We start from the raw sequence: 25,818 nt of genomic DNA on the forward strand, positions 1-25,818 counted from the left end.
TATATAATAGTCCTTTTATTTTTTTTTACCAAATTTGTTTATTTGTATATTTTCTTATGTATTTATTTAGTATTTATGCATTTATTTGATCATTTATTTATTTATATATGCTTATGTCATTTTTTGTCCTTCATATAATAGAGGACCGACTTGAAAAGGACGGCGCATGGACGGCGAAAAAATTACATCATCTAAGATAAACTGTCAAACAAAATGCTGAAAAATTGGGATTTTAGAGTAAAGTAAGTATCTAAATAACCAGCTGAATAAATAAATAAGTCACTTTTCAAAACGACCTAAAACTAAATTGTGCCGATAAATGTTTACTTATGTTTATCTCACTTTCCTATCAATAAAATGTTGTAAATTACCATGCATTTTTATACAATCAAATACGATATTACACGTATTACACGTCTCCCTAGTGTAGTAAAAATACATATAAAGGGATATTTACTCTACAAACGATATCATAGCAGTTATTTGTTTATTTACGTATTTATTTGTTGATTGGCATTTATTTAACTGCTCATCATATCGATATCCCTCTCTGCCGGCGTGATGATCAGTGACGTCAGGCGGAAGTTGTTCTGATTGCGGAAGTGTACAGATGCCGTAGGTGCAGCCCACCGTAGCAATCTGGTTTCGGACTGTGTAATTTGATCGTATTTTGATCCAGCTGTATGTAGGCCTGTGGGAGCTTCAGTTTACAGCTCGATCGGGTAAGAATGAAGATAAAGTTACTTGACGGTTGTTGCTTCTTAATCTTTTATGGTCCTACTGTAAAGAAACCTAGCTTGGCTAAGTTAGCGCGGCTAACGCGATGTCTGGACAAACATTGATCACTTCAGTGACAGGGCTAGCTACAAAATCAAGAGACGGTTGAGGGAAAAGCGGATTTTTATGACACCACAGAGCAAGGCTCTGGACTAAACGACTTAAGACCTTCTTAATATGGTGAAAGTATACTAACTACTTGAGCTAAAAGGGCCCATAGTTTCACATGATGTATAATTTACCTCTGGATCTCTTCTTTGAGGTTTGATAGTTTTAAAAGTAATTTCGACACGAAATTTTGTAGTTTACCTGTACCTGTCAGATTATACACATACAATTAGTGTGTCTTTTGTTCACTTAAGTCCTACATTTTCATTTTTGTTGTTTACATTTCGAACCTCACAACAGCAGGGTATTGTGAGATGAGAATTTACTTACAGGAAGACTGAAGAGTTATAAGAACACCAACTGAAGGGAGGACAGTAATCTGTGAAGTAATGTTAACTTCCCAGAATTGATCACTTTTAGATGATTTGTTAAATTTTACCGTTCTCATAAATAAAAGGGAAACAAAAGAAGTTAAAATACATTTTCCCTTAAAGATAGGAGTGAACAAACACATTTTCCAAAGCACTCCTGACTTCTCATTTCTTTGAATAGCACTATAAATGTCAAGTTTCTGATAATTTTGTGAGCCAGACTGATGACAGTATAGGCTACAGAAAAGTGAAGTTCTTTAAAAAATACAAAGAACTAGAAACCACTTGACAGCTCGCTCCACCTCTCCCCTTTTATCAGAGCGAAACCTCTCTAGTTTAACAGTTAACTATTTGTCCTCTCTTGACATACTTCATGTTTCCGGCTGATTAAGATGTCATCATGACAGAATCAATGCAAACCACCTGACTGTTAGTCAGCATGATGAGGAAGCATTCTCACATTTGTCTTCATTTGATCGATAAAGAGTAGAAAACTCAGAGTCATCTCGAATGGACCATCTTAGCAGAGCAGAGTCACTGCTCCTCTAAATATACTCAGTAAGATTTGTGGCCTCAATACAGGGAGTGAAGAGAGAGACGCTGCATAGTTGTGCTAGTTTATGTGTTCTTGCACTCTAACTGAATTTATTTCTTAATATCACACATGCATACTTTACAAATAATAAAGCTCAAGACAGATCATAACATCACATCCAAAGGAATGCAAGTTTGATATTTATGAGCAAAAGTTTTCCAGGAACATCTTTGGGACTTCCAACTAGAAACCCCCAAGATCTTGTTGTGCTTTTAGGAACTTGGCTTCGAACTTCTATTAAAGTTTTACCTAAAGTGAGGAATGGAGTTCTATACATTATTCCTTAAATGTTTTGGTCTCGGGTTGAAGATACTCAGCAAGTCTGCAGTCGTGATGGAAGGATATTTAGTTCAAAACAAAATTGCCTTCATGAAAATGAAATACCTAATGAAAAGCATCGTAAATGGAAGAAAGGGTGTCTGTCACACCAATGTCATAAACAAACACAGTGCAACATCAGCTGTTGAACTGTGCTTAAAGGCTCAGTTCACTTAAAAAGCATTGTCTCTGTTATCCTGTACAGTATCTTGACATGAAGGAAGTTTTTCAGGTTTTTCCAGCTGTTTAGTTCCGTTTATTGGATTATTTGCAAAGAACAACAGAAAGTAAACAGAAACATTGACAGTTGCAGAAGTAGTGACTGATGTATGGAAGATGTGTAAAGCTAGTTTCGAACACCCTTGATGAAAGTTGATGATAAAGGAATCATTAAATGACAAGTTATTATTCAGAATCTTAAAATCATTGCATTAATAAACCAGAACAAGAACAAGATCCATCCATGAGAACCCACAAAACAGACAAATAATAAACAAAAAAAGCAAAACATTTATAGCAGACTTAAACTTAGAATATATTACTTAAGAGTTAAATGTTTCAGTGAAAATTGTTAAAATGGGCATTTTTTGTGCTTGTCCTCAATGTTTTTCACTTTGTTTTTTTGGCGGCAGAAGTTACAGACAGAGCTCTCAAAAATGAAACATGTAAAACTGAAACCATCTGCTTCAGTAAGCTGTCGGGAGCCTCAAATGATGAAGATATCAAAAGAGCTTTTTAATGTCAAAGAATCTAAACAAGGACTGAACCAAAAAGAACAGTTTTCAAACTCTCTCTGACTTACAGTGTACTTGGTTTGTTCAGGTTCATCACCTCATTGCAGCATTACATCATTAGCTTGTGTTTACAGTGTTCCAGGCTGAGCTGCCACCATGGCGGACCACAATGACGTCAGTCTGCAGCCGGAGGAGCGAGTGCGAGCTCTGACCAAGAAGGGCAGCTCAGTGGAAGTCAATGACGATGTCCCCCCGCGCCGCTACTTCCGCTCCGGCATGGAGATGATCCGCATGGCTAATGTGTACACAGATGAGGGCAACATCGAGCACGCCTTCGTGCTGTACAATAAATACATCACGTGAGTGTTTACGCTGCTGTTGATTAACTTGTAATGAGCTTTTGCTTGTATTTGTCGTGTTTGGCTCATTAATTGTAGTAACTTGACCTTCATTCTAATCGGTTTGGTCCTGCTTAGTTTGAGGTTTTCACACAAATAAAAACAAAAAAGCAAATCAAACACCTTCCTCAGGATAAAGCTTATTGCCTTCCTGGAAAAGGTGGACTTATTTTAGTAGTTTAAAGCAAATTAACATGCGGCTCTCCACATTTTGTTATACCTCTGATGGAAGATAGGCAGACAGGTGAAGATTTTATTTTCAGAAAGCCCACCAGAGGCGATGTCATCTTCAATTTCTCTGAAGCAGCCATGGACAAATGTTTATCAGAGAATAACAAGACGCTTCTTTTGTTTATCCAGACTCTTTATAGAAAAACTGCCCAAGCATCGGGATTACAAGACAGCTAACATCCCTGAGAAGAAGGACACACTAAAGGTATGCAAACAGTGTTAATAGATAAATATGAATGAGTATGGACTGAAATGTTTCAACTCTACATTTTCGTTCTCCTCCAGAAACTGAAGGATGTTGCATTTCCTCAAGCAGAGGTCCTGAAAAAAGCTCTTCTGAGGAGATTTGAACAAGAGTATGCACAGTATCTCGTCAAGAAGGTAAACCTAGCCTTCTTACAGTTGTCCTACTTAGCTGTTGCTTTGCCTTTCTTTTTCTTTTCATCCCACAGTAAACACAGTCCTTAATAGTGCCGTACTTCTTACTGCAGATTGATATAATTGTTCGTAATCCTCCACAGTCTCGGATTAGAGCTGCGTCTGAAGCAACAGTCTGTTATTTACTGTTGCCATATTCACATAACAGACCTTAGAATCCTGTAACTGACCAATCAGATTTGAGGATTCACCACAGCCGTGTAATAAAGCAAAATATCTAATACACATTTACGATACAATAGACACTGCTCACTGATTTTACAATGTATTGTGTGAACGCTGAACAAGTGAAACGTTAATCAACAGCTGCAGACCATGGTTGTACTACAAGGAAGCAGTTTTTATTAACAGAGTAAATGGGGGGTAAACAATAACATTGACCTTGAAGAATCACATTTCTGTTACAGTGATTAAAACAGGCGTCTAGTAAGAATCAGCCTACATCTTACACTGAAGACAACCTAACCATCAAAGAAGATGAGCAATAGATGTGATATAATTAAGCTTTGGAGCAATGGTCAGAGAAAGAAACCACCTGCTGAAACTCACATGTATGTGATGTGTTTGCTCAGAAAGCGGAGGAGGAGGCCCTGGCCCGGGAGCAGTCCAAGCAGCGAGCGCTGGACGCCGAGCGGGAGCGTGTGGCTGAGATGCAGCGGCGGCAGCGGGAGCAGGAGCAGTTCAGTGCCTTTGAGGAAATGATCCGCCGCCAGGAGCTGGAGAAGGAGCGCCAGCGCGTGCTCCTAGAGTTCGCCGCGCCGGTCGCACCGTCACCCGACACGCCCCTCATCCCAGGTATCCAGGGCCCCTTGCCGGTCTCCCCCTCAGATCCCCAGAGCCCAAGTGACCCGTCCGCCAACCACCAATATAACCGGCCTCCTGCAAGCGGCGGTCCGCCCAGCTTTGACCGCTCGCTGAAGCCCGGCTCTCTGGTCAGCCCAGGGAACAACAGTGAGTTAATCTTTTTCTGCCACGAGGGGCCGGCCGTCAGAGGATTTAAATACTGCCCTGCTCCTGCTTTAAAGTATTTATTCTTCTGAGCTGATTTCTGTCCCCCCCTGACCTACTTTATTTCCAGTTCAAACCATGCTGTGTTTCAGAACGACACTTGAAGCTAACTTTTGCATTCAGCTTTTGTTTACTCCTCTACATGGTGTTCGCAGATACAATGGTGGATGCCCTTCGGCAGTTGGCTGTTCCTGCTGAGCTGTGCCGGAGCTTTCTGAGGTTGGCCGAGGCCAACACAAGCCGAGCTGTAGAAACGTGTGGCATCCTGTGTGGCAAACTGGTAAGCTTCTGAAACAGAGCGACTGTGTTGAATAGATCTGTTACAGGAAGCACAAAATGTGTGTCAATCAGATGTTAATAAAAGCTTTAAATCAATCAGGAGTTTTAAACATCACTGAGTGTAGAGGGTTAAAGAATGAATTCCCTGTTCATTGTCTAATGAGTGTGTGAGGAATGTGGATTGTAGGTTCTGAATGAAACTTCGACATCAGCTGACCTCCCACCCCAGAGGGCCAGAACATAACTGACACTTATATGACTGTCCCAGATCTCCCAGGGCTTTTGTTTGAATAGATGAATCATTTTCTGTTCAGGTTAACTTAAAGTTAACTTTTTTAGGAGCATGTCTAAGTTTTGTTTTAACCAGCTGTAAACCATTAAGAGATGTTATTTTTGCTCCGACAAAGTCTTTCAGCAAACGTTGTCTGTGCATTATTTAAAAAATGTAATAGTTTGACAGTTTTTGTTTTTTTCCAGACCAGAAATGCGTTCACCGTGACCCACGTCATCGTACCAAAGCAGTGTGGTGGTCCGGACTATTGTGACACAGAAAATGAGGAGGAACTCTTCCTCATCCAGGACCAGTATGATCTCATCACTCTGGGCTGGATACATGTGAGTGAGGACGGGCAAATTCAGATTCTGTGCTGACAGAGAATTACCTTCCCCATGTGTGAACCACAAAATCTGCAAAAACATTTTGTAATTTTGTCCAGTTCACTGAAACATACAGTGTGTTTTCATGTAATACCCTGTTGACAATGTAAACCAATATCTGTCCACCGTGCGTCCCAGACTCACCCCACACAGACGGCCTTCCTGTCCAGCGTGGACCTCCACACGCACTGCTCTTACCAGATGATGCTGCCGGAGGCCATCGCTATCGTCTGCTCGCCCAAGTTTAACGAGTGAGTCAGAAACCTGCTGCTGTCCTGTCTTCATAAACATTTTTAGGATGCTGTCAGTGTATTTTCCAAAGTCTCTCTGTGCTAAACTGTGCCTGTGTGTGTGTTTGATCCAGAATCGGCTACTTCAGGTTGACAGATCGAGGAACAGAGGAAATCTCTACGTGTAAACAGAAAGGCTTTCACCCTCACAGCAAAGACCCCCCTCTATTTACAGTGAGTACATCACTGCTGTGAGGCAAACAAATTGTTAGTAAAAAAATGGCTCATTTTAACAATGTACTAGCTCCAAATAACATCTGGTTATAGGGATGGGAATTGCTAAGATTTATTCATGTTGATGCCATTAACAACACTGTTAATTGATTTGGTTCTATTTAGAATCTCTTACTGATTTATGATTGATTTTCTGTATGAGGAACAAAGTAGGCCTACAAGGGTTTTAAGCATCAACACAAAAGTTTGGTGATGACATAATGGATGATATGAGAGAATATTTGCATTTATGTATTTTTAGTCAAAGAAAAATCTGCTACATTTGCCTGCGTGGCCCTGGTAACGTGTTTATGTGAGAGATATTTGCCCTTGGTAAAGAATGTGCTGCTTGGTTGTGAAGCAGAGAAACATGCATTGAGTATTTAATGCATAGCATTCCTGGAACTTGCAGCATGTGCCCACTAACGGCATTCAACCTCAATTTCAGAGCATTTCTCAACGGCACTTGCTGTTGCTAGGTTACGAAGATAGATTATACAAAGAAAACAATGGAAAGGAATCGTGTACCCTCAAACAAACAATGGATTAGCTTCTTCTCCGCCATTGTTGTTGACGAAGTTGATATCAGAATACCTGCCCATTCTTGATTCTGATGAGTCAGTGAGGGAGAAGTGACAATGACGAGCACGGCAGTGTTCCAGATGTTGAAATATTTTCAACTGAGAGCACTGGGAGCGCAGTGACAAAGAACAGCTGACACCCAGGGCTGAGCGCTGAAAACTCTGATCTGCATTGGTTTTGTTTAGAAAACATGTGCTGCCATTAGGGGACACAATGTGTGAAAATAATGTCTTCTTTGCAAGCTGTGCTGCTTTGTAGGTTTTTTCCCTGTCTCTAACTCTTATCTGTTTCTCCTCGTCAGCACGCGGGACACGTCACCATCACTGACGACACTGTGTCCATGATGGATTTGCGGTGATTTTGTTGTTTTTTCCACCAGAACACTCACAGACTGTTTTATCGAGCTGCAGACATTTTACTGGAGAAAACACTCATGTTGTTTTTAGGACGGTACAGAGCGAACGCCGGCCACAAGTTTACCATTTACAAGGACTTCTGTTGTTCTCAAAACGAACGACATTGTGAACTTTTTTTTGCTCTTTAAGAAAAAAAAACATATTATTGCACTTTCCAAGCAAACAACTTCTCTCCCCTTCATGGACTGGCAAACCTCTGGCTCTACAACCCCTCTGTTTTTCTGTCCCTGTATGCTCTTGATATTTTGTTTGTTTTGCCATTAATAAAAATGTACGTTTGTGCGTGACGTGTCTGGTAACCCAACCTTTGTTTCATAATTGTTATCAAAGTTTGGTTCTGCCTGACGGAAAAAGTGCCAAGGACGAGAACATTCACATGTTGTTGAGTTGTTTATTGTGTATCAAGAAGTTCAGTTAGAAGTCTTAATTGTTCTTTTGACTCGTGTTTCCCTCATAAGCTGTTGAAGTGCTCTGAGTGATGAGAGAGTGGAAAGCAGTTGTAACTCAGGTATGCAGGCAGTGTTGCTGCTCTGTATTATATTTTTATATCCAAACACTCTCACTCCACAGTATCCTTTATCCATAAAGGGTTTTGTTGAAGTTTAATCCCTGCTTATGACGGATCCACCGCCTACATGTTTTTATTTTCTCGTTCTTTCTTTGTCTTTTGGGGGAAATGGGTTGGTTGTACCTGTATAATGAAGACATGCGTGCAACAGGTGATCTGAATGTACTTTCTGCTACACATTACTAACCACCTGGCCATGTTTCATGCCTCTAACCGTTTCTGTTTGCTCCCTTCTCTTGTTAGAAGAAGTAAATGATTAGCCATAAATGTGAGAATACCTTCAATGAATCAAATGCCAAGAAAAAATAAACTCATTGTAGATTTATTTGTTCTGCATTGTTGTTTTTGTCATATTTGTTCACTTATAAGTTTAAAGCATATTTACAGAGTAGAAAATCTATTATGTAGAGAAAGAAGTGAAATAATGGAAACCAAGTGTTCACTTTCAAACTAAATGGGATATGGGATAGCATAACTTATGTTATTATTAATATCATCACTGCATGCTTTAAAGTAAAAAATATATGGCACAAAAAATTACGAATTACAAAGCAAACCCATCCTCTTCTACAGATGATCAAAGAGCATTTCTTTAAATATGAGCAATTGGTCATAGGGAGTATTTAAACAAGTTTGTGTTTATGATTTACTGTGATTGAAATCATTGTCTGCTGGTAGACAGCAGGTAAAAGAAGACAGAGGTGCAAACACATCTAATAGTCTGGGGATGACCCTGGGAAGATGAAGGAAATGGGAGTGAGTTACAAAGATTTGGGGTTTGGTTGGAGAGGAAACATAAATCTGGTTTCAGGAAAAATGTCCAAAAAATTAAACACAGTTCGGCTTAAGAGGTGTTCAGTAGCAACAATTTCCAGCTGATAGAGAAGCCTATGCATGACTTTAGGTTTTGGGGGGTTTTTTTATGGAAAAAACAAGTTAGAAAAGCATCAAGTTTTAAAACGATTCTCCATTCATGCTCCTGCAGATGTAGGAACTGTTTTAGCTTTAAAGTGTTTGAATAGTCAGCTGATTATAGAGGGAAATAATACATATTGTATACATGAATTAAATTATTCTCTAACACATTGATTATTCATATGTGGAATTTGGGTTTACAAAAACCCCAACCACGAAACCAGGCAGTGAAAATTCATTTATTAACCCATCTTCCGTTAGATGGCGCCAGAGTGCTGGTGATATGAGTGTTGTACCGTCAATCCTGACGACGATCGAGAACATAAACAGGAAGTCACAAAAGGCGAGCAGGCTGTGTGTTTTTGTCGGTAAATCTTCCGATTTTATCCTAAATAATCTCCCGAACCAACACAAAAATTCAAAATGGGGAAGCGACAGCACCAAAAAGATAAAATGTAAGTATCAAAGTAATCCTGAAGAACAAATCGCACCCCTGAAACGAGCTTGTTGTTGTTAGCTTAGCGAGCTAATATTGCTTGCTAACGAGCTAGCTAACTAACTTGTAGTATCTTATTCCTCGTATTTGTTAACCATAATTATTTATTATATTTTTATTTTCATTGTCTTTCCTCTTTTAAGTGTGTATTTTTATGCTCCGTACAGGTACATAACATGTACAGAGTACACACACTTCTATGGAGGGAAACGAGCAGGTGAGTTGACTTACATCTCTAACGTTCACCCATTTATCTTTTTACGTTAACGATAGCTAGATGGTTAAACAGACATTAACAGTTACACCTATGAAGTAAGCTTTATCAGCTTGTTAACAAAGTGAACTTCATGGAGGCTATAGCTATTCACATAACAGTTTAATAGGTCTATATTCAATAACTTAGCAAAAAATAATATAACAGTTAGCCCTAATACAGCAGCATTAAAATAAGACGCTCCTGGGGCGTGTTATGGTCAGTGTTTATTGATATTACACTGTAAACACAAACGAAAGCCTCCAAAATTACCATAAAGTTCAGTCGACACATCTCAACAAAACCTGACAACGTTAACCTTCATGATGGTAGAATTTATTGTAGGGCCATTGAATCAGTCTGAGGGTTACCAACTTTTTTGCTGGTGACCTCTCAAATTGAAACAGTTTCTCCCCAAAATCCTTTGTCTACCTGTTGTCACCATTTGAACCAAAATGACGTACTTACCTAATTTTACTTAGATAACTTTTCTGTCTGGAAAAGGTAACATCATCCAGCTATTCAGAGGACCATTAAAAGAAAAAAATATAGAATCAGCAAGACATTTTAGGGCAGAAGTATTTTTTTCTGCTTTCCATGCAGTTAATATTCTTGCAACCACTTGTTGCCTACCAAATCCCATGTTGAAAACCACTGTATCAGACTACATTAGTTTTTGCTTCAGTACGTAAACAAAACATGTTGGCAAATCAGAGTGTGCTGCTACGCTGAATTTTACAAGATGCTGATCAAACATTTTTAATATCAAAGATTCTGTCCATCACTGGGGACAAATACCGTCCATTGTAACTGTCATATGATGTTAGATTTTAATTTATGTTGCTTAATCTTTGTACTTTTCAGAAATCCCACAGTCAAACTTCAGACGGCTTCCGTTTGATCACTGCAGGTGAGAAGAGATAAATAGATATAAGATAGAGATAGATACAATTCAACTATATTCTGCTCATTGGGTTAGCTTTAAGACCAATTACCAATTCTGGCCATGCCACCAATTGTAGTGGATGCTTAAAGCTATATATTAGACAAATGTGAAAATGTGATGCAATAACATGTATGTAAATCTTGCTGGATGCAAGTTTTTGATGTGTAATTGTAACTACTTAACTGTTTACTCTGAATCATATCAGCTTGTCCCTTCAGCCATTTGAGTATCCTGTCTGTACTGAGGAGGGAGTCGTCTTTGACCTGCTGTAAGTTGATTATGCTGCCTATATAATAAAGAAAAAACATTTTTACATTCGACAAGACTGTCAGCTGCCTTTGGCTCTTAGACGAACCTGGAAAGAAATAATTCATCATGATGTAATTAATCTTAAAATTAACTGTGTCTTATTGCTTACTGTTCCCTGAACGTGGAGGGATCAAAAAGAGGACTGAGTAAAACATGCTGTGGCCTCTATTGCATCCCTCCATTGGCTTCCTGTAAAATTCTGAATAAACTACAAGATCCTGTTAATTACATATAAATCACTGCATGACCTCGCCCTCAGCTACATTTCAGACCTCCTCGTTCTATATTCTACTTCTCGTCCACTCCGATCATCTAATCTCGGCCTTCTATCAATCCCACGTTTTAATACCAAAACAAAAGGTGATCGCACGTTTGCTGTTTTAGCCCCGACTCGTCAGATCTGCTGAAACTGATTTGTATTGACAGGCCTTCTTGCAGCTCTCCATCTCTGTCTTGTGTTTAAGTTTGTTTTCGTTTTGCCTTGTTTAACTTTGTGATTTTTGCCTTTTTTGTCTTGGTTTTTATGTTTTTTATTCCTGTGTTTGTGAAGCACTTTGTAACCTGGTGTTTTAAAAAGTGCTCTATAAATTAAGCTTTACTTAGTGTATTATGGTATTTGGTTGTGTCTGGTGTAGTCCTTAAGTTAACATCAATTCCTTTCTGTCTTGTGTTTCAGGAGCATCGTCCCATGGATCAAGAAGTACGGTACTAACCCCGCCTCTGGAGAGGTATGAAAACAACTCAGAGAATGCAACCAAAAACATGTGTCTTCAGCAGACTGCTCCTACTACCTCGTATAGATTAACTATGTGACTATGTGCAAACACCATGAATGTCATACAAAGGAAAGAGATGCATTGTACTAGACGTTGCTGCTAGCTGCTTTTCACATGAATCATTTGCTGCAGCATAAGCTTAAAATAAAACACATCAAGAAAACACAACAAGAAAACATGGGCGATCTTGACGAGAGGTAAACTGGTCTTCATCCATCTTCAGCTCCTGGATGAGCGGATGAAATTCCCCATGTATTATGCGCTCTTGCAGAATAGGGTGCACCCACATGTGCTTTGGTTTTTGTTGTCTCTTTTTCTGACGCAGATTAACAAGTGATACACCAAGTGCAGTTCTCCTTTCACTATCCATATTGTAAAGGAAAGAATTAGCTTACGTTTTAAGGGAAATCTAACAATAATTTTATGTTTGTGATTGAATATCATTACTTACAGTAGCATCACCATAGCAACATATCCTCATGCGTGTTTCGTTTTGCCGTCCTGCCTTTCTGTCAGAGTGTTTGTTTAGTAGCGTATGTGTGTTTGTAATGTGTTGATTATTTCATAGCTAAATATAAAACCTTAAAAACATCAGATCTTGTAAACAGTTAAAATATTTTAGTGTTCATAAAAATGATCCTTGCATCCTTGCGGTGCATAAAAAAATCTTGGAAAGTACAACGTTTCTTTCCTTCATTTTTTTATCACCTCATTTTTTATGAATGCACACCAACAACTCAGTGTCTTTCCTTTCCAACAGAAACTGGAAGCAAAGTCCCTCATCAAACTGAACATCGCCAAGAACATCGATGGTAAATACTCCTATTGCGTGTCTTCAATGTACTTTAACTTATAGTAGGAAACAGGGACAGAGTTGATTTTTGTCATTAGAGCTCAACAAGTTTCTAATCACCAAAATCAGCTGGTTGTTAAGAAAGAAAAGGTCAAGCTCACACTTATCTCTCTGCACCACTGTGTGAGAGAGCAGCTTGAAAGAGAAAATGTGGCTGAAAGAGAGTCGGAGGGTAATTTTTTGGAGGGGATAAGAGCAAATTAAAGAAAGTGGAGGAGGAATATGTGGGCGGGATGATATAATTCAGCAGGGAGCACATTACATGAGGTACTCCTTGACTTCTGAAGGAGATGAGTCCTCAGCCTGTGTTATGGATGAAAAGGACTCTGCTGCTTTTCTCACTTCTGATTTTTTCGCTTTTCATTTTGTTCCAGGAAAGTATCACTGCCCTGTTCTGTACAACGTCTTCACAAACAATTCTCACATTGTTGCCAACAAGGTCACCGGCAACGTGTTTTCTTATGAGGTGGGTGAACTCACACACTTTCCCTGCATTGGTCCTCACACAGATTATTTTATGGAACAGATCGATGTCTAAAATTTCACACCCAAACACGCACACAGAGATGTTATTGATTTAGATTTCAGTGTGATACAGAGCAGATACTCGGCCCACATGGCCCCACAAGATGCTGCCTTACATCACATCCAATTTGTTTTGCACTACAAATGTTTTTCCAAACAAATTAAGGATTACATGCTGTAGAGGACACGCTCGTCTGTTTGTCAAGATAAATTGGACAAAGTAGAATCCTCATTTCTTTTTATAAATGTCTTTGCAGAAGAAAACAAGCAGACATCTACACTATAGGGCTATTAAGGAACATAAAAAAATCAGAAAACAACCAATTGTTTTAGCTCATTTTGTCATACTTCTGTTTACTTAAATATATCTGTTTCCACCCAGGCTGTTGAGCAGCTCAACATTAAGACCAAAAGCTTTAAAGATCTGCTCACTGACGAACCCTTCACCAGAAAGGACATTATAACACTTCAGGTGGGCTGATGCTTTATTTTGGTTTCAAAAGCTAAAAGTTTTTCATGAAGGGAAACATGACCTTTAATCTGATCGGAAGTGTGTCCATTTTGTCTTTGTAGGACCCAACAAACCTTGATAAATTCAACGTTTCCAACTTCTTCCACGTGAAAAACAACCTGAAAGTGTTGGATCCAGGTGAGTTATCAAACTCCCTTGTAAATTAGGAATTGTGCTGTGGACTTGGCTTTTTTGTTAATCAGGAATCAAGATAAACTTCCTTTCAGTGTTAATTTCTTGAACAAAATAATGACGATAAATGGTCGTCACCGACCTTTTTTCCATGGCGAAGACGAGACTTTGATAATAAAAACTATGATGACACATGGTTTGTTTTCGTTAACGAGATCAGCCGGGAGTAAATGTTAGTGGTGGGCTGTCAGACATTCAAAATAAGGATGCGTTGACAGACATCGGTCCCATCAGCAAATAAGGTGGCATGCGCCTATGTTTTTATTATTTAACTGCTTTAATTGTGCAGTAAAATTTTATTGTGACATAAGCACTTACATAATGTAAGCACTGAAAAATGTTTGTACTATGACCAGGTGATACTAAAACAGGCTAAAGAGGCTTTTCAGGCAGTTATTTTCAGTAAAAAGATTTGTATGTGAAAGAAGTTTAAATAAAAAGATGTGTTGGGAATTTTAAAGATTGAATTCATGCTTTCTCAAAGAGTGTGATGAAGGCCTGAATGAATTTATCTTTCACAATTAAAGTTAATTTTGGCCCCTTATCCAGACGAGGGCATTCATTATTACAGTTATTGAAAAAAACATTGGTCGGCCATCGGCAGAATTGTGGTTTTAAACAGGTATCGGCCCTGAATTTCTCAATCGGTGCATCCCTAATTCAAAATGCATATTTTCTCTGTCTGTCGAAATACAAGCAATGCATTCCTGTAACTGGGTAACCTGGTTGGAGGTAACGGGTATCACGAAGCTGGTTATGAATGTTCTCTGTTGACTCAGGCTTTCTGCTTCAGGCTCTGTGCACGCTCACAGAAAAAGGAGCGTTTTACGTGTCAGTTGGCGCTTCTTCTGCTCAAAAAGGAGCGAACATCGGCTGTCTGCTTCAGTCAGACTGTTAAATGAGAAGAGCTGATGAAAAGGAATCTTTAGATGTGTCTTTACTGTACGGATGATCTGCTGAAATTTTACCTGATGTAAACAGGTAAAAACAAGGAATGGGGAGACTGGAGAGGGGGTCATATTTTCTTAAGAGAGAAAACGTTTCTAAAAGAAATGACTAAAATGTTTCGACTTGTCGTCGACTCAAACTAGACCGAAAATATAAAGGGTAAAAATGACTAAAATGTGACTAAAACTAAGAAGCATTTTCGCCTGAAGACTGAGACTGAATCTAAAATAGTTGCCAGAATGAACACTGCTACTTTTGGAGTTCAGTCTCTATAGGATATGAAAGTACTGCTGTTAAATCATTTCCTTCCTTTTGCTTACTTCTTCCCTCGTATGGCTCAGATGAAGAAAAGGCCAAGCAGCACCCGTCCTACCACCTGAAGAGCACCAATCTGGAGACCAGGGAGACCTTAGCCGAGCTCTACAAAGAGTACAAAGGGGATCAGCTCCTGGCTTCCACTATGAAGGAGCCAGAGGCCAAGAAGACAGACAAGTTCAATGCGGTAAGAAAACACACTATAATGCTAAAACTATTATAACTGCAAAGTCGTACAAGAGATGGAGAGCGAGGAAATGTTGAATGAAAATATAAAATGGATAAAGAACATCTCTACTTTTGATGTCGGAAAGTCGGATAGAGGGAGAGATACAGACAGACAGACAGACAGACAGGTAGACAGACAGACGTACACACAGCAACAAAAACAACAACACACTTATGGTTAGAACTGAATAGAAGTGATAAGTTATATGCAAATATTAGTGGCGCAGTGGTTAGCGCTATTCCCTAAGGTTCCTGGTTCAAATCCCGGTTTGGACAAAGTGGGCCTTTCTGTGTGGAGTTTGCATGTTCTCCTCGTGCATGCGTGGGTTCCTTTTGGGTACTCCGGCTTCTTCCCACAGTCCAAAGACATGCTCGTTAGGTTCATTGCTGGCTCTAAATTGTCTGTGTGGGTGTGAATGTGAGCGTGAAAGGTTGTCTGTCTCTATGTGTGAGCCCTGTGACTGACTGGTGATCAGTCCAGGGTGTAACCCCGCCTCTTGCCCACTGATAGCTGGGATAGGCTCCAGCATCCCGTGACCCTGCACAGGATAAGCGGTGTAGATAATGGATGGATGAATTAGCAATAACAACTAGAAAAATGGTAATGTAAGTCATTAATAAAGATTATCTTAGCAGTTTAAGTCGAGCAGGTCCCTGCAATGAAAACAAAATAATGTAAGCTAGTTGCTCAGTCCTAGGACTGTCTGTTATAATCAAGATCTCAGTTTCGTTCTCTTTGGCTCCACCTATGGCGATAAACGGTAATTGCAGGACCACACTTCCCAGATATCCAGTGTTTCATGTGTGACGTCCACGGTTGGCTCCAGTTGTAACTCTTGATTTTCCTGGCTGACGGTCGCTTTCCTTTTTAGACTGTTTGCTTCATCTGAGCGACAATTTGTTTCTTCTTCTTAGTATTTTCACTTATTGTTGAAGTTGTATCTGTAGTCATCCATCTTTTCTTTGTTTGTTCAGCCATAGTAGATTACTGTTTACTCACAACACTTGCAGAGAGCGGAAAAGCAGCCACTTAGCTCCACTGCTGGGTGAAAACGTGTCACTACAGCCGCTTTCCAACTGGTCAGAAAACCTGCAAACAGCCGGCATTTTTGCTTAGTGGGAAAGGTTACACTCGGCTTCATACCCGGGTCAAATTCCACCAGTCTCTGTTCCAGCAGCGCTCGAACATAGACAATAGACCAGATACAATAAGACCTAACCACCGTAACATCATCACTTGCTTTCCTTCTGCTTACCAAAGAGTATAATGTAAGTTCTTTGTGCGTACTACTAACCCTGTTTCCTGTGCGTTTGTGACTTCAGACGGTGACGCAGCAAAAAAAGGACAGACAGGAGTATACTCCACAGGCGATGGGAAAAGAGATAATCAGCATTTATTAGTCTCTCGGGTCTGAAAACCCCACGTCAACGCACTCATTTTGATAGGAAAGGGGTATGACTGGGTGCCGCTTGGGATTTTTTTCCTGTGAAACTTGCACCCGACATCCTGTAATTGTGCAAATGCAAAGGCTTTCATCAGTGGGCCATAGGCTCAATCACCATTGTGTTACTCATTCAGCGATAGACAGTGACTTAACAGACATTTATTTAAATGAAAATCTTCAAATTATTACTGTAAACTTCTTAAATTTTAGCATTATTTCAGATCAGTCTAGACATGAGAGACATTTGATTCTTGAGCTTTCAGTCACACAAGTTGTACCAGGCTTGAATGAGAAGGAAAGAAGGACTTAATTTAGAGAATAAATGTTATTATTACTTTGTACACCGGAGGGAGCTAAACACACATTAATGCACTGACAGCACTGTGGGCAACGAGACAAACAACCGCATCCAGAAGCAGAACAAAGAACATTTACAGTTCTGCGAGGAAGATGAATAATGGAGCATTAAAGGAGTTTAAACAGATATATAACCAGACCCAGGCAGTAAGAACATGTCAGGGTTTAAAAATACAAACATGACTGAGAAATAGATTCGACAAAGGCCTCGTTAAATATTCAGCAGGTTTAGATACTTAATTTCAATTAGATTCTTCATACTTATTGTAACCCATCTAAATGTCTGCTTTTAGTCATTTAAAGTCAGGTGTAACCTTTGGGGAATCAAACGCACAGAATCGTAACAAAAAAGGTCACCCGCGGCCACGCAACCACCGTGCCTGTGTCCTTGAATGACCGGGGGGAAGATGTCTGATTCAATTTGAACGGCATCAACACTCCTCTTCTTATCAGCTCTACTTTGATGCTACACCGTGTCTGGTTTTTTACGCCCGAGCTTTTCCTTGGTTGCTCTCCGTCTCGAGTTCACAGTCGATGTGACGCTCTGACAGCATCCGAGAGAACAGGGAATATAGGTCAGACGGAGCATACAAGGTAAAGTCTGCGCTTTCATGCGCCTTCACAAGAACTAGAGCAGAAGAATGCTAAACCAGGACCGTAGAGTAGACTTTCTGAAATCCACTTTCACATCTCTTCCTTCCTCTATTGACTTGAATAACTCCTCCAATCCTGCTGCATTGTAGGGTATATTTCTGATGTTGAGTATTACTGTGCAGCAAATGTGTTCTACTATAATTTAAGCTCAAAGAACCTTAAAGCTTCTCCAATGCCCCTTAATTATGAGATGGTATAAATCTCTCAGGGCTGGGGATGTTGTGCTCTTAATCACACAGAAGCTGCAGAGGCTGTCATTAAGCTAGTTTGCACTTGATGCACCACTTAGTGCAAATGAGGGGACCAGCCAAGTGTGTGGCTGGAAAGAGGTGTGGGCTGAGTGGCGCGATTATTCTTCCAGTGGGGGATGAAGCTCGAGGCTCTTTTTAATGAGAAAGTGTCGGTTCTGTTGAAGTGCCTCTGAGCAGAAAACCTGATCTGAGCTGATCCCGATCTCCAGTGTCTCTACAGTCTCTAATACATCACGACTGGGATAAACACCTAAACAAATTATCCTTATTACATATACATTTTCTTTTCTTCAAGGTAGTGATTAAACAACTCAACTCTGTGCTAATGTAGACCCATTATAACACTTGAAAGAGTTGTAAATCATTCCGTGTGAAGCTCATTCTTGACCATGAAAAAATATATATGTGACAAAATCAGAAAACCTTTCAACTCAGGAGTTTTATTTTTTTTTATTACCTTTATTTATAGGACAGCTGAAGAGAGACAGGAAATGTGGGGGACAACATGCAGCAAACTATCGATAGCACAGAAGTCGAGCCTGCGATCAGTGCGTTGAGGACTGTGACCTGTGTACATGGGGCGCCTGCTCTACCAACTGAGCTAAACCAGCGCCCCAACTCAGGAGTTTTTTCCAAACCTTTCAAAGTCTACATCGATCATTTTCAACAGTGACCCAAAATCAATAGATGAACAGTTAGTTGGTTCAGTCTTATGGACTTCTTTTGCGGACTGGAATATTTGCCCTAACTGCATTCCCTACTTCTTGGCACCAGCTCTAATTTTGGAGTGCCCTCGACTGGATGGCAGCCCAGTTAATGAATCAATTTTAATTCATATAGTGCAGTTATCAGAACAGTTATAACTCCAACCATAACATACTTTCCCAGCTTCATACACAGCACATCTAAATATTTATTTATAAACACCATTTACTTGGCTGTGGCGCGGCTGAGGTAGAGTCATTCGTCTCTCAATCAGAGGGTTGGGGGTTCGATCCCTGACTGCTACAGTCCCATTACCCGTGGCAAGAAACAGAAATTGCTCCCTAAGGCACAGCCATCTGCCATTGCCACTTAGGCTTGAATGTGACATGTAGTGTTAAAGCGCTTTGAGTGGTCTGAAGACTAGAAAAGCGCTGTATCAGTACAGTAGGGATGCACGATATTATCGGTATCTGCAGATTATGGCTTGAAAATGACATGTTAGTTTTCTTTTTTTTCCCCTTTTTTCCAGCCGATAAAACAGCGCTTTAATTCTGCCTAAATGCTGATAAAAGAAACCCGTGCGCACTGCCTTCTTAAAGTTATCAACAATATACAAATAAAGGCTAAAAAGTCACAGAAACTCGAGCCTATGATTACAAGTGAAACAGCTTTCACAACTCTTAACTAGCTAACAGTTAGCTCACGTTCTCGTCATTTTACCGGACTTAACATCAAACACGCCGAAAATACACTTGCGAGTGTAACTTCAGTGCAAAACGAACTAACATATTCATGGACGCACACATGACAAAAAGAGTCCGTCGGCAATCACTGATGTCTCCATAGCAGGTGCAGTAAACAAGTCCGGGCATGTCTCCCTCACGGCCTTGTTTTGCGGGGATGCTGCATTCAGGTGCGCTCAGGTACAGTTTTGAGGGCCATTTGTTGGCCTGGATAAACACTAACCCTTGAGCCTCAAAACAAAGGGGAGAGACCCTTCCCTTTGCAGCACAGTGCAAATGGTGGGGCCAAGGGCGAGTTAGGGTAAGTAAAACACCAAGCCCCAAACTGCTCAGGATGCTGTGCCCATCTGTGCTGCTAAGCCCCATCGCTCTGGCATCTCTTCACCATAATACAAGGTCCTCTGTGTATGTCTAAAAAAATAAAAAGATAAAGGGCACCAATAAAGTACACAATACAGCAAACTCCTTCCACTGACGAAGCTTTGGAAAAGGTTTGAAAGCTAAGAGCACCATGAGCTGAAATTTGAAGAAAGAAAAGGAAAAACTAAAATCTGCAGATAAAAGGTATATAAGAAGTGACGGGAGAAGTAGTAGCTAAAAAGTAGGCTTAAAAACATAAAAACGTATTTTTGTCTCTTTTTGTCCCCAGGCCCACTACTCCACAGGCAGAGTGTCCGCCTCCTTCACATCCACGGCCATGACTCCTGCAACAACACACGAGGCAGGCAAGTTAACGTCTCATACACAAAAAAACCCTCTGCTCATTCCCAGCGGACAGAAACCTTCACTGCTTCTATCTTTTTAGCTTTAATCTTTATTTGATCCAAAGAAGACTGGCTGGTCACGCCTGCCGTTTTTCTCTCACATGCAGTTGAATGTAGCTGCAAGCGTGAGCTCCTCCGTTTGACTGTGTGTTCTTCTCCTGTCAGCCTCTGAGCTGCTTCATGGGAGAGATTTGCTGTTATGCAACTTTATAGTAGGTTCAGTACACTTGAGAAAAGGAAGACTGTTTGGATTTAGTGACCCAGTTCAGGTTTCTGAAGAAGAGTGTTATAAAATATACTTTTATGGATGTGAGTCTTAGTCACATAGAATACTGAGGCATTTTAAAGATTATTTTTTTGGCCTTTGGCTTTATTTATAGAACAGCTGAAGATAGACAGGAAATGTTGGGAGTAGAGAGTGGGGGATGACATGCACCAAATGATCGGCAGACCGGGAGTCGAACCTGCGATCAGTGCGACGAGGACTGTAGCCTCTGTACTGAGGCATTTTAAAGAGGCAGTGAATGTGCAGTATATATTCAACATTCAACACTATGATGCATGCTGTTATATCTGCTGTCTTCAATAAGTCCCTCTTGAAAATGAGACCCTGTGTTTCAATGACTTTACCTGTCGAAATAATGGTTTGATGAAAATTACCGTAAAATCAGGAATATAAGACGCAGGCTGTGTTGGGGGTATCCCAGAGGTAAAAAGGGTTTTCTATAGCTACTTATTAATAAAAACGTGTTTACAAGTTATTTCAACACTATTTCAATTCATTTTCATTTGAAGCACATTCAAAATACACACGTCAAGTTTGTAATCCTGCTAGCTACCGGTGCTGTAGTTTAGCTCAGCCTACGGAAATGTTGATTGTCGTGAGGATGGCAGCTGCACTGGCGATTGTAACGGCACATGTCCGTCACGAAGCTTTAGCTAGATTATAGGGCCATCGTCTGGGTAAAATACCGTAACACAATTAAAGACCTCTCTGCATTTTATACTGGTATATTGGTCTCTGCGGTATATAGGACGCAGCACACTTTTTAGATGAAAAAGATTTATTAAAAGTGTACACCAAATTGTACGGTACATAGATAGTTGAAGAGATAAACAGAAGTAAAAATTCAAGCTTCGTCAGGTCTGTCCTCAAGAGGAGAGGAAAACTTTTAAATTGCTTGTTTATTGAATGGAGGTCAGATCGACCTGATGCATTCGAGGAAGTCGGGAAATCTGAACGCTGAATGGCTTTGGTGACACAGCGTCAAGGGAATTCATCTCAAGTTAAATTTTAGATCTGGAACAGATTGTTAGCTGTTAGCATGCAGATGTCTGTTTATAGAGATTAATAAGAAGCTAAATCATCGTCAGATCACGCTGATGGGAGCCGGGATGGCAGTACGTTGGATTACGTTCCGCCTGCTTTTGCTCTCCACACAGACTGTTTTTCCTGCATATGCTGCAGCCTGCTGATACGTGATTGGTCGATATTACTCAGACTACAAGCATAGTTCAGACAGAACTCTTGCCTTACCGGAAATCCACGTCCCTCCCTAATAGAGATTAGGCAAACAATGATGGACACTGTTCATGATTTTCTGACATTATTTTGGGTGAACAACTAATTGAGAAATCAAGAAAGTTATTGACAGATTAATCGGCAATAAAAATAATCTTTTTGTAGCCCTAATTTATCATCTACGTTAGCCCTAAGCGGACATGCATCCATACACTTTATTTACTCCGTTTTCCCGTGAAAACGAGGAGCCCAAATGCTGGTTGTTTTCTTGAGATCTCAACTTATTTATCTCAAGATAACAAAGCTGTTTTTTCCCATGATAACGAGTTAATTTCAGTTGTTTTCTGGAGATTGCAAAATGCAACAGTAAAAAGAACAGTAAAGAATTAAATAAAAATATGAGGTAAAAAGTAAAGTGCACTTTGTATCGTGCATCTTGAGATAACGAGATAAATAAGTCGAGATCCTGGAAAAGACCTTGGAATGATTCGTTATCACGGGAACACGGAATAAATAAACTACATGGATGCATGTCTGCTTTGGGCTTACGTATTAATTAAATACCCAACTTTTACTTACATTTTTGTCAGATTATTTTCTACCTGAGTTTTTTAGTAACATAGGTCTGTATAAAGGCTCATTGAAGAGTAACACTTGCATTAATCTTAATAACAACCTGTGCTGAAGAGGCTCAGCAACATCAAACTGAGTCTCCTAAACAATCAAGACAATCTTATGATAATATTTCAAAATAAGTGACCGTCTTAATCCCGGAGTTGTAATCTATGAAGGCGCATTAAAATAACATATTTTGTGTTTTTATGTTATAGATGCCATCGCAGACGACACCGTGCGTTACCAATATGTGAAGAAAAAAGGCTATGTCCGTCTGCACACAAACAAGGGAGACCTGAATGTGGAGCTGCACTGTGATAAGGTAATAACACGCGTATTCGCACACAAACAAAGAATCACAAACCAAACAACTGGAAGAAATGACACTCACGCTTGCTGTATTATGGGGGAAGATTGCCCTAGTTTCTGTGTCTTCTCAACTTAAGAAAAGATAAAGCGAGAGAGCGAACTCTGGTTAGGGAATCACAACCTTTTCTTGTTACTGAACTGACTGAGCCCCTGACGGATTTTACACATTATCATGGAAGGATAGAAATAAAAGGAAGACCGTCTTTGAAGTTCCTTTGAAATCATAGATCAGGTCTGTATTTGTCACTGCAGGAAGCGTTAGAAGAAGTAAGAAGAGTTTTAAAGGAGTATACTTTAAACAAGGGCTGTCGATCGATGAAAATATTTAATTTTTTACCTGTTGTAAATGTACCTTAAAGAGATATTTTTAAACGTTTTTAATCCTCCTATCAACAAGGGAATGGACAAATATGCTTCCTTTATGCAAATGTATGTTTATTATTACTGCAACATTCCAAAACAATGACAAATACTGTCCAGAATATTCTACAGAATAACCTCAAAGGTACTGCATGCTCATAACATATGCTGAAAGCATAACATGGCAATCATCGCATATATCAATGATTTGTGTGAGAAGCACATCACATGTAGACTTACTCAGTCTGGATTAGCCTCTTTCTAGATGCTTATTTCTTCCTTCCACACTTTAATTGTTCTCTCTTCTTCACCTTCATTCACGTTTTAATTCATAAACTACTTTAATCTGATCTCTTTGCTTTGCTACAAAGTTGGTGTTGGTCCCCCCAACACACCTGCACCTCTGCTCTCTGCTCAGCTTCTGGCCCCGCCCCCTCTTCCTGTCTGTCTCTCTGTCTGCTGTGTTGACCGTCTTCATCAGCAGTCTGTTTAATTCAGTCACAAAAGTTAAATATTTTCTCTCGCAATTCAGTTCTCACAGCACTTGAGCCGTGTGTGCACGAGGGACTTTATTAATGACTTAGTGATCAAAGCGATCGATCGTTACCGAATGACCTCTGCACCTTTTTATAAGCTTTATAAACAGTGACGATCAATGCATTTACAATAGGGACGTACGGAGATACACAGTAAACAGGAATGTTTACATTGCGATACAGTACTGCATATGATTGTGTGCGGACAGAGAGCTTCCCGATGTCCTGTGACTGCTGTCACTGTTTCAGCGCTCTTCCTCAACAAGGAGAGCGGGCGAACGACCGTTCATTTGGAGCGTAGTCGTTTGATTGCACAGAAATCTGAAGCAGCGGCAGTGCCGCGGCAAAATGTATGTAACGGAAACACTGCTGGTGGTAACTCAGTTCACATCGACAGTAAATACAAATAACTTTTGTCTTGTCCAACGCGTTAACTTTGACAGCCCTACTTCCAACCCTTTCCTGAAATAATTTTTATTAAAATATAAAAGTTAAAGTTTAAGATTAGCACCCTGACTCATAAAATGTGTCAAAGAGGCCAGTTGTTTGTGACTTCTAATTTGCTGGCACTGGATTCTCTTGTTGTGACGTTTGTTTGGCCTGAGCAGGCGGTTAAATGGTATTCAAGGTGAAGCATCCGAACAGTGAAATCCGCCTCTTGCAGAGTCTACCCCCCGGGTTGCCAGGTTGACATCTTGGCACAAATGTGTTTCTTGTGTGCCTGGTTTTTAAGGTTAGGTGTGGGGCTCCGGAGAGACGGCGTGAGTTCCAGGAATGCATTTCTGCCCCGGTAACCAGGCGCTTCATGTGCTATGTTTTCATTGGCTTCTGAGCTGTCGAATCAGAATAATGAGGGGAAAGTTGCAGCGGTTAGACAACCTGCCCTCTGCGCCCCACATCCTCCTCCCCCCGCCCCCCACTTTACTCCCCAGTGGTTTTCACACAGGATTGCAGCTCTATTTGTGGCCTGCTGTTTATGAATTAATGAGTGCCGTTTCACTGTCACATTCACTCTCAGTCAAACAAGCCCAGAGCCTACCTCCCTGTGAAGTACCTTTTGCTTACCCATCTTACTTACCCTTCGGATGCTTTTGGAGATGTGAAGGGGCAAATGCTAGCGATTGAATGACATGTTCTGTACCTTAGTCACACATAATATCGAGGAAGGTACAGCTTTGTTAAAAGCACTGTGGTCATGTTAGACAGTCTTTACCTGTGCGTGATGAAATAGGATGACTCTGTAAGGTTTTAAAATGATTTTGCATTATGTTAAGATGGAAATGTAGTCAATTTAAGGTGCAGGGAAAGAAAAAAAGGCCCAGCTGAATAATATAGAACACATTCACACTGTTAAAAATGTGTTATGGCATAGAATAGTTGGCACAATTCTCAATATTGTTCAGTCTGTTAAGTCTCTATCGCTGAATGAGGTTACACAATGGTGATTGAGCCGATGGCCCACTGATGAAAGCCTTTGCATTTGCAGTATTACGGTATTACTATAGGTGTCTGGTGCGACTTTCACAGAAAAAATCACAAGCGGCGCCCAGTTAGTGATGCGTTTTCCATCAGCCAGCAGTGGTTGGTCTGCCAGAGAGGGTAGGCGGAGCTAAGCGGCTGCTTTTCCAGTCTCTGCAAGTGTTGCGAGTAAACAGTAATCTACTTTGGCTGAACAAACAAAGAAAAGATGGATGACTACAGATACAACTTCAACAATAAGTGAAAATACAAAGAAAAAGAAACAAACTCGACGCTCAGATGAAGCAAACAGTATAAAAAGGAAAGCGACCGTCAGCGAGGAGAATCAAGAGTTACAACCGGAGCCAACCGTGGACGTCACACATGCAACACTGTCTGGATACCTGGGAAGAGTGCTCCCCCAATCACTGTTTATCACCATAGGTGGCACCAAAGAGAACGAAACTGAGATCTTTGAGATTATCACTTTAAGTGGGAGTGGGACAAAATATCAATACAGCAATATATTGTCGTCCTGACTCGTGCGTTACAATTATTGGAAGGCTTGTGCCAAATATCGATATTTTAATTTACAAATATTTGGCACTCTAAACAGATTTCCCTGCAATTTTGACACATCACGCCACTATGTCATGACTCCTCTAGGTATCACTTATGATATGAATGAGAGTGATATGAATGGAAATTAGGCCGAAGAAGAAGTTAATCACATATCGTCTTGTAATATATCAATTGTAGCAGTATTGTGATATAATCATTGTCGTGGGC

General features: G+C 40.2%; 2 protein-coding genes across 2 annotated transcripts in view; both read left to right on the top strand.

The window, feature by feature from the left end:
* Positions 1–610: 610 nt before the first annotated feature.
* LOC138610282 (STAM-binding protein-like A) lies at positions 611–8,308 on the top strand. The gene is made up of 10 exons (XM_069683012.1): positions 611–722; positions 3,038–3,262; positions 3,662–3,737; positions 3,818–3,913; positions 4,543–4,921; positions 5,134–5,258; positions 5,735–5,872; positions 6,053–6,165; positions 6,279–6,378; positions 7,301–8,308. Exons 2-10 carry the CDS (start codon positions 3,060–3,062, stop codon positions 7,355–7,357), a joined length of 1,287 nt encoding a protein of 428 aa, XP_069539113.1. The 5' UTR covers positions 611–722; positions 3,038–3,059; the 3' UTR covers positions 7,358–8,308.
* A 904-nt stretch (positions 8,309–9,212) lies between these two features.
* The window catches only part of ppil2 (peptidylprolyl isomerase (cyclophilin)-like 2), a 44,266-nt gene continuing 27,660 nt past the window's right edge, over positions 9,213–25,818 (top strand). The window contains exons 1-12 of the mRNA XM_069683565.1: positions 9,213–9,353; positions 9,562–9,611; positions 10,512–10,557; positions 10,799–10,861; positions 11,579–11,630; positions 12,439–12,490; positions 12,906–12,997; positions 13,439–13,528; positions 13,630–13,705; positions 15,049–15,209; positions 20,055–20,130; positions 22,522–22,628. Coding sequence (XP_069539666.1) covers positions 9,322–9,353; positions 9,562–9,611; positions 10,512–10,557; positions 10,799–10,861; positions 11,579–11,630; positions 12,439–12,490; positions 12,906–12,997; positions 13,439–13,528; positions 13,630–13,705; positions 15,049–15,209; positions 20,055–20,130; positions 22,522–22,628 — 897 coding nt within the window. The 5' untranslated portion in view covers positions 9,213–9,321. The remainder of the gene's footprint in view (positions 9,354–9,561; positions 9,612–10,511; positions 10,558–10,798; positions 10,862–11,578; positions 11,631–12,438; positions 12,491–12,905; positions 12,998–13,438; positions 13,529–13,629; positions 13,706–15,048; positions 15,210–20,054; positions 20,131–22,521; positions 22,629–25,818) is intronic.

The sequence above is a fragment of the Semicossyphus pulcher genome, unplaced genomic scaffold (assembly GCF_022749685.1).
Source record: "Semicossyphus pulcher isolate SPU_LCO1_2020_fin unplaced genomic scaffold, fSemPul1.0.p SCAF_6, whole genome shotgun sequence".
In the NCBI taxonomy this organism is placed as follows: Eukaryota; Metazoa; Chordata; class Actinopteri; order Labriformes; family Labridae; genus Semicossyphus; species Semicossyphus pulcher.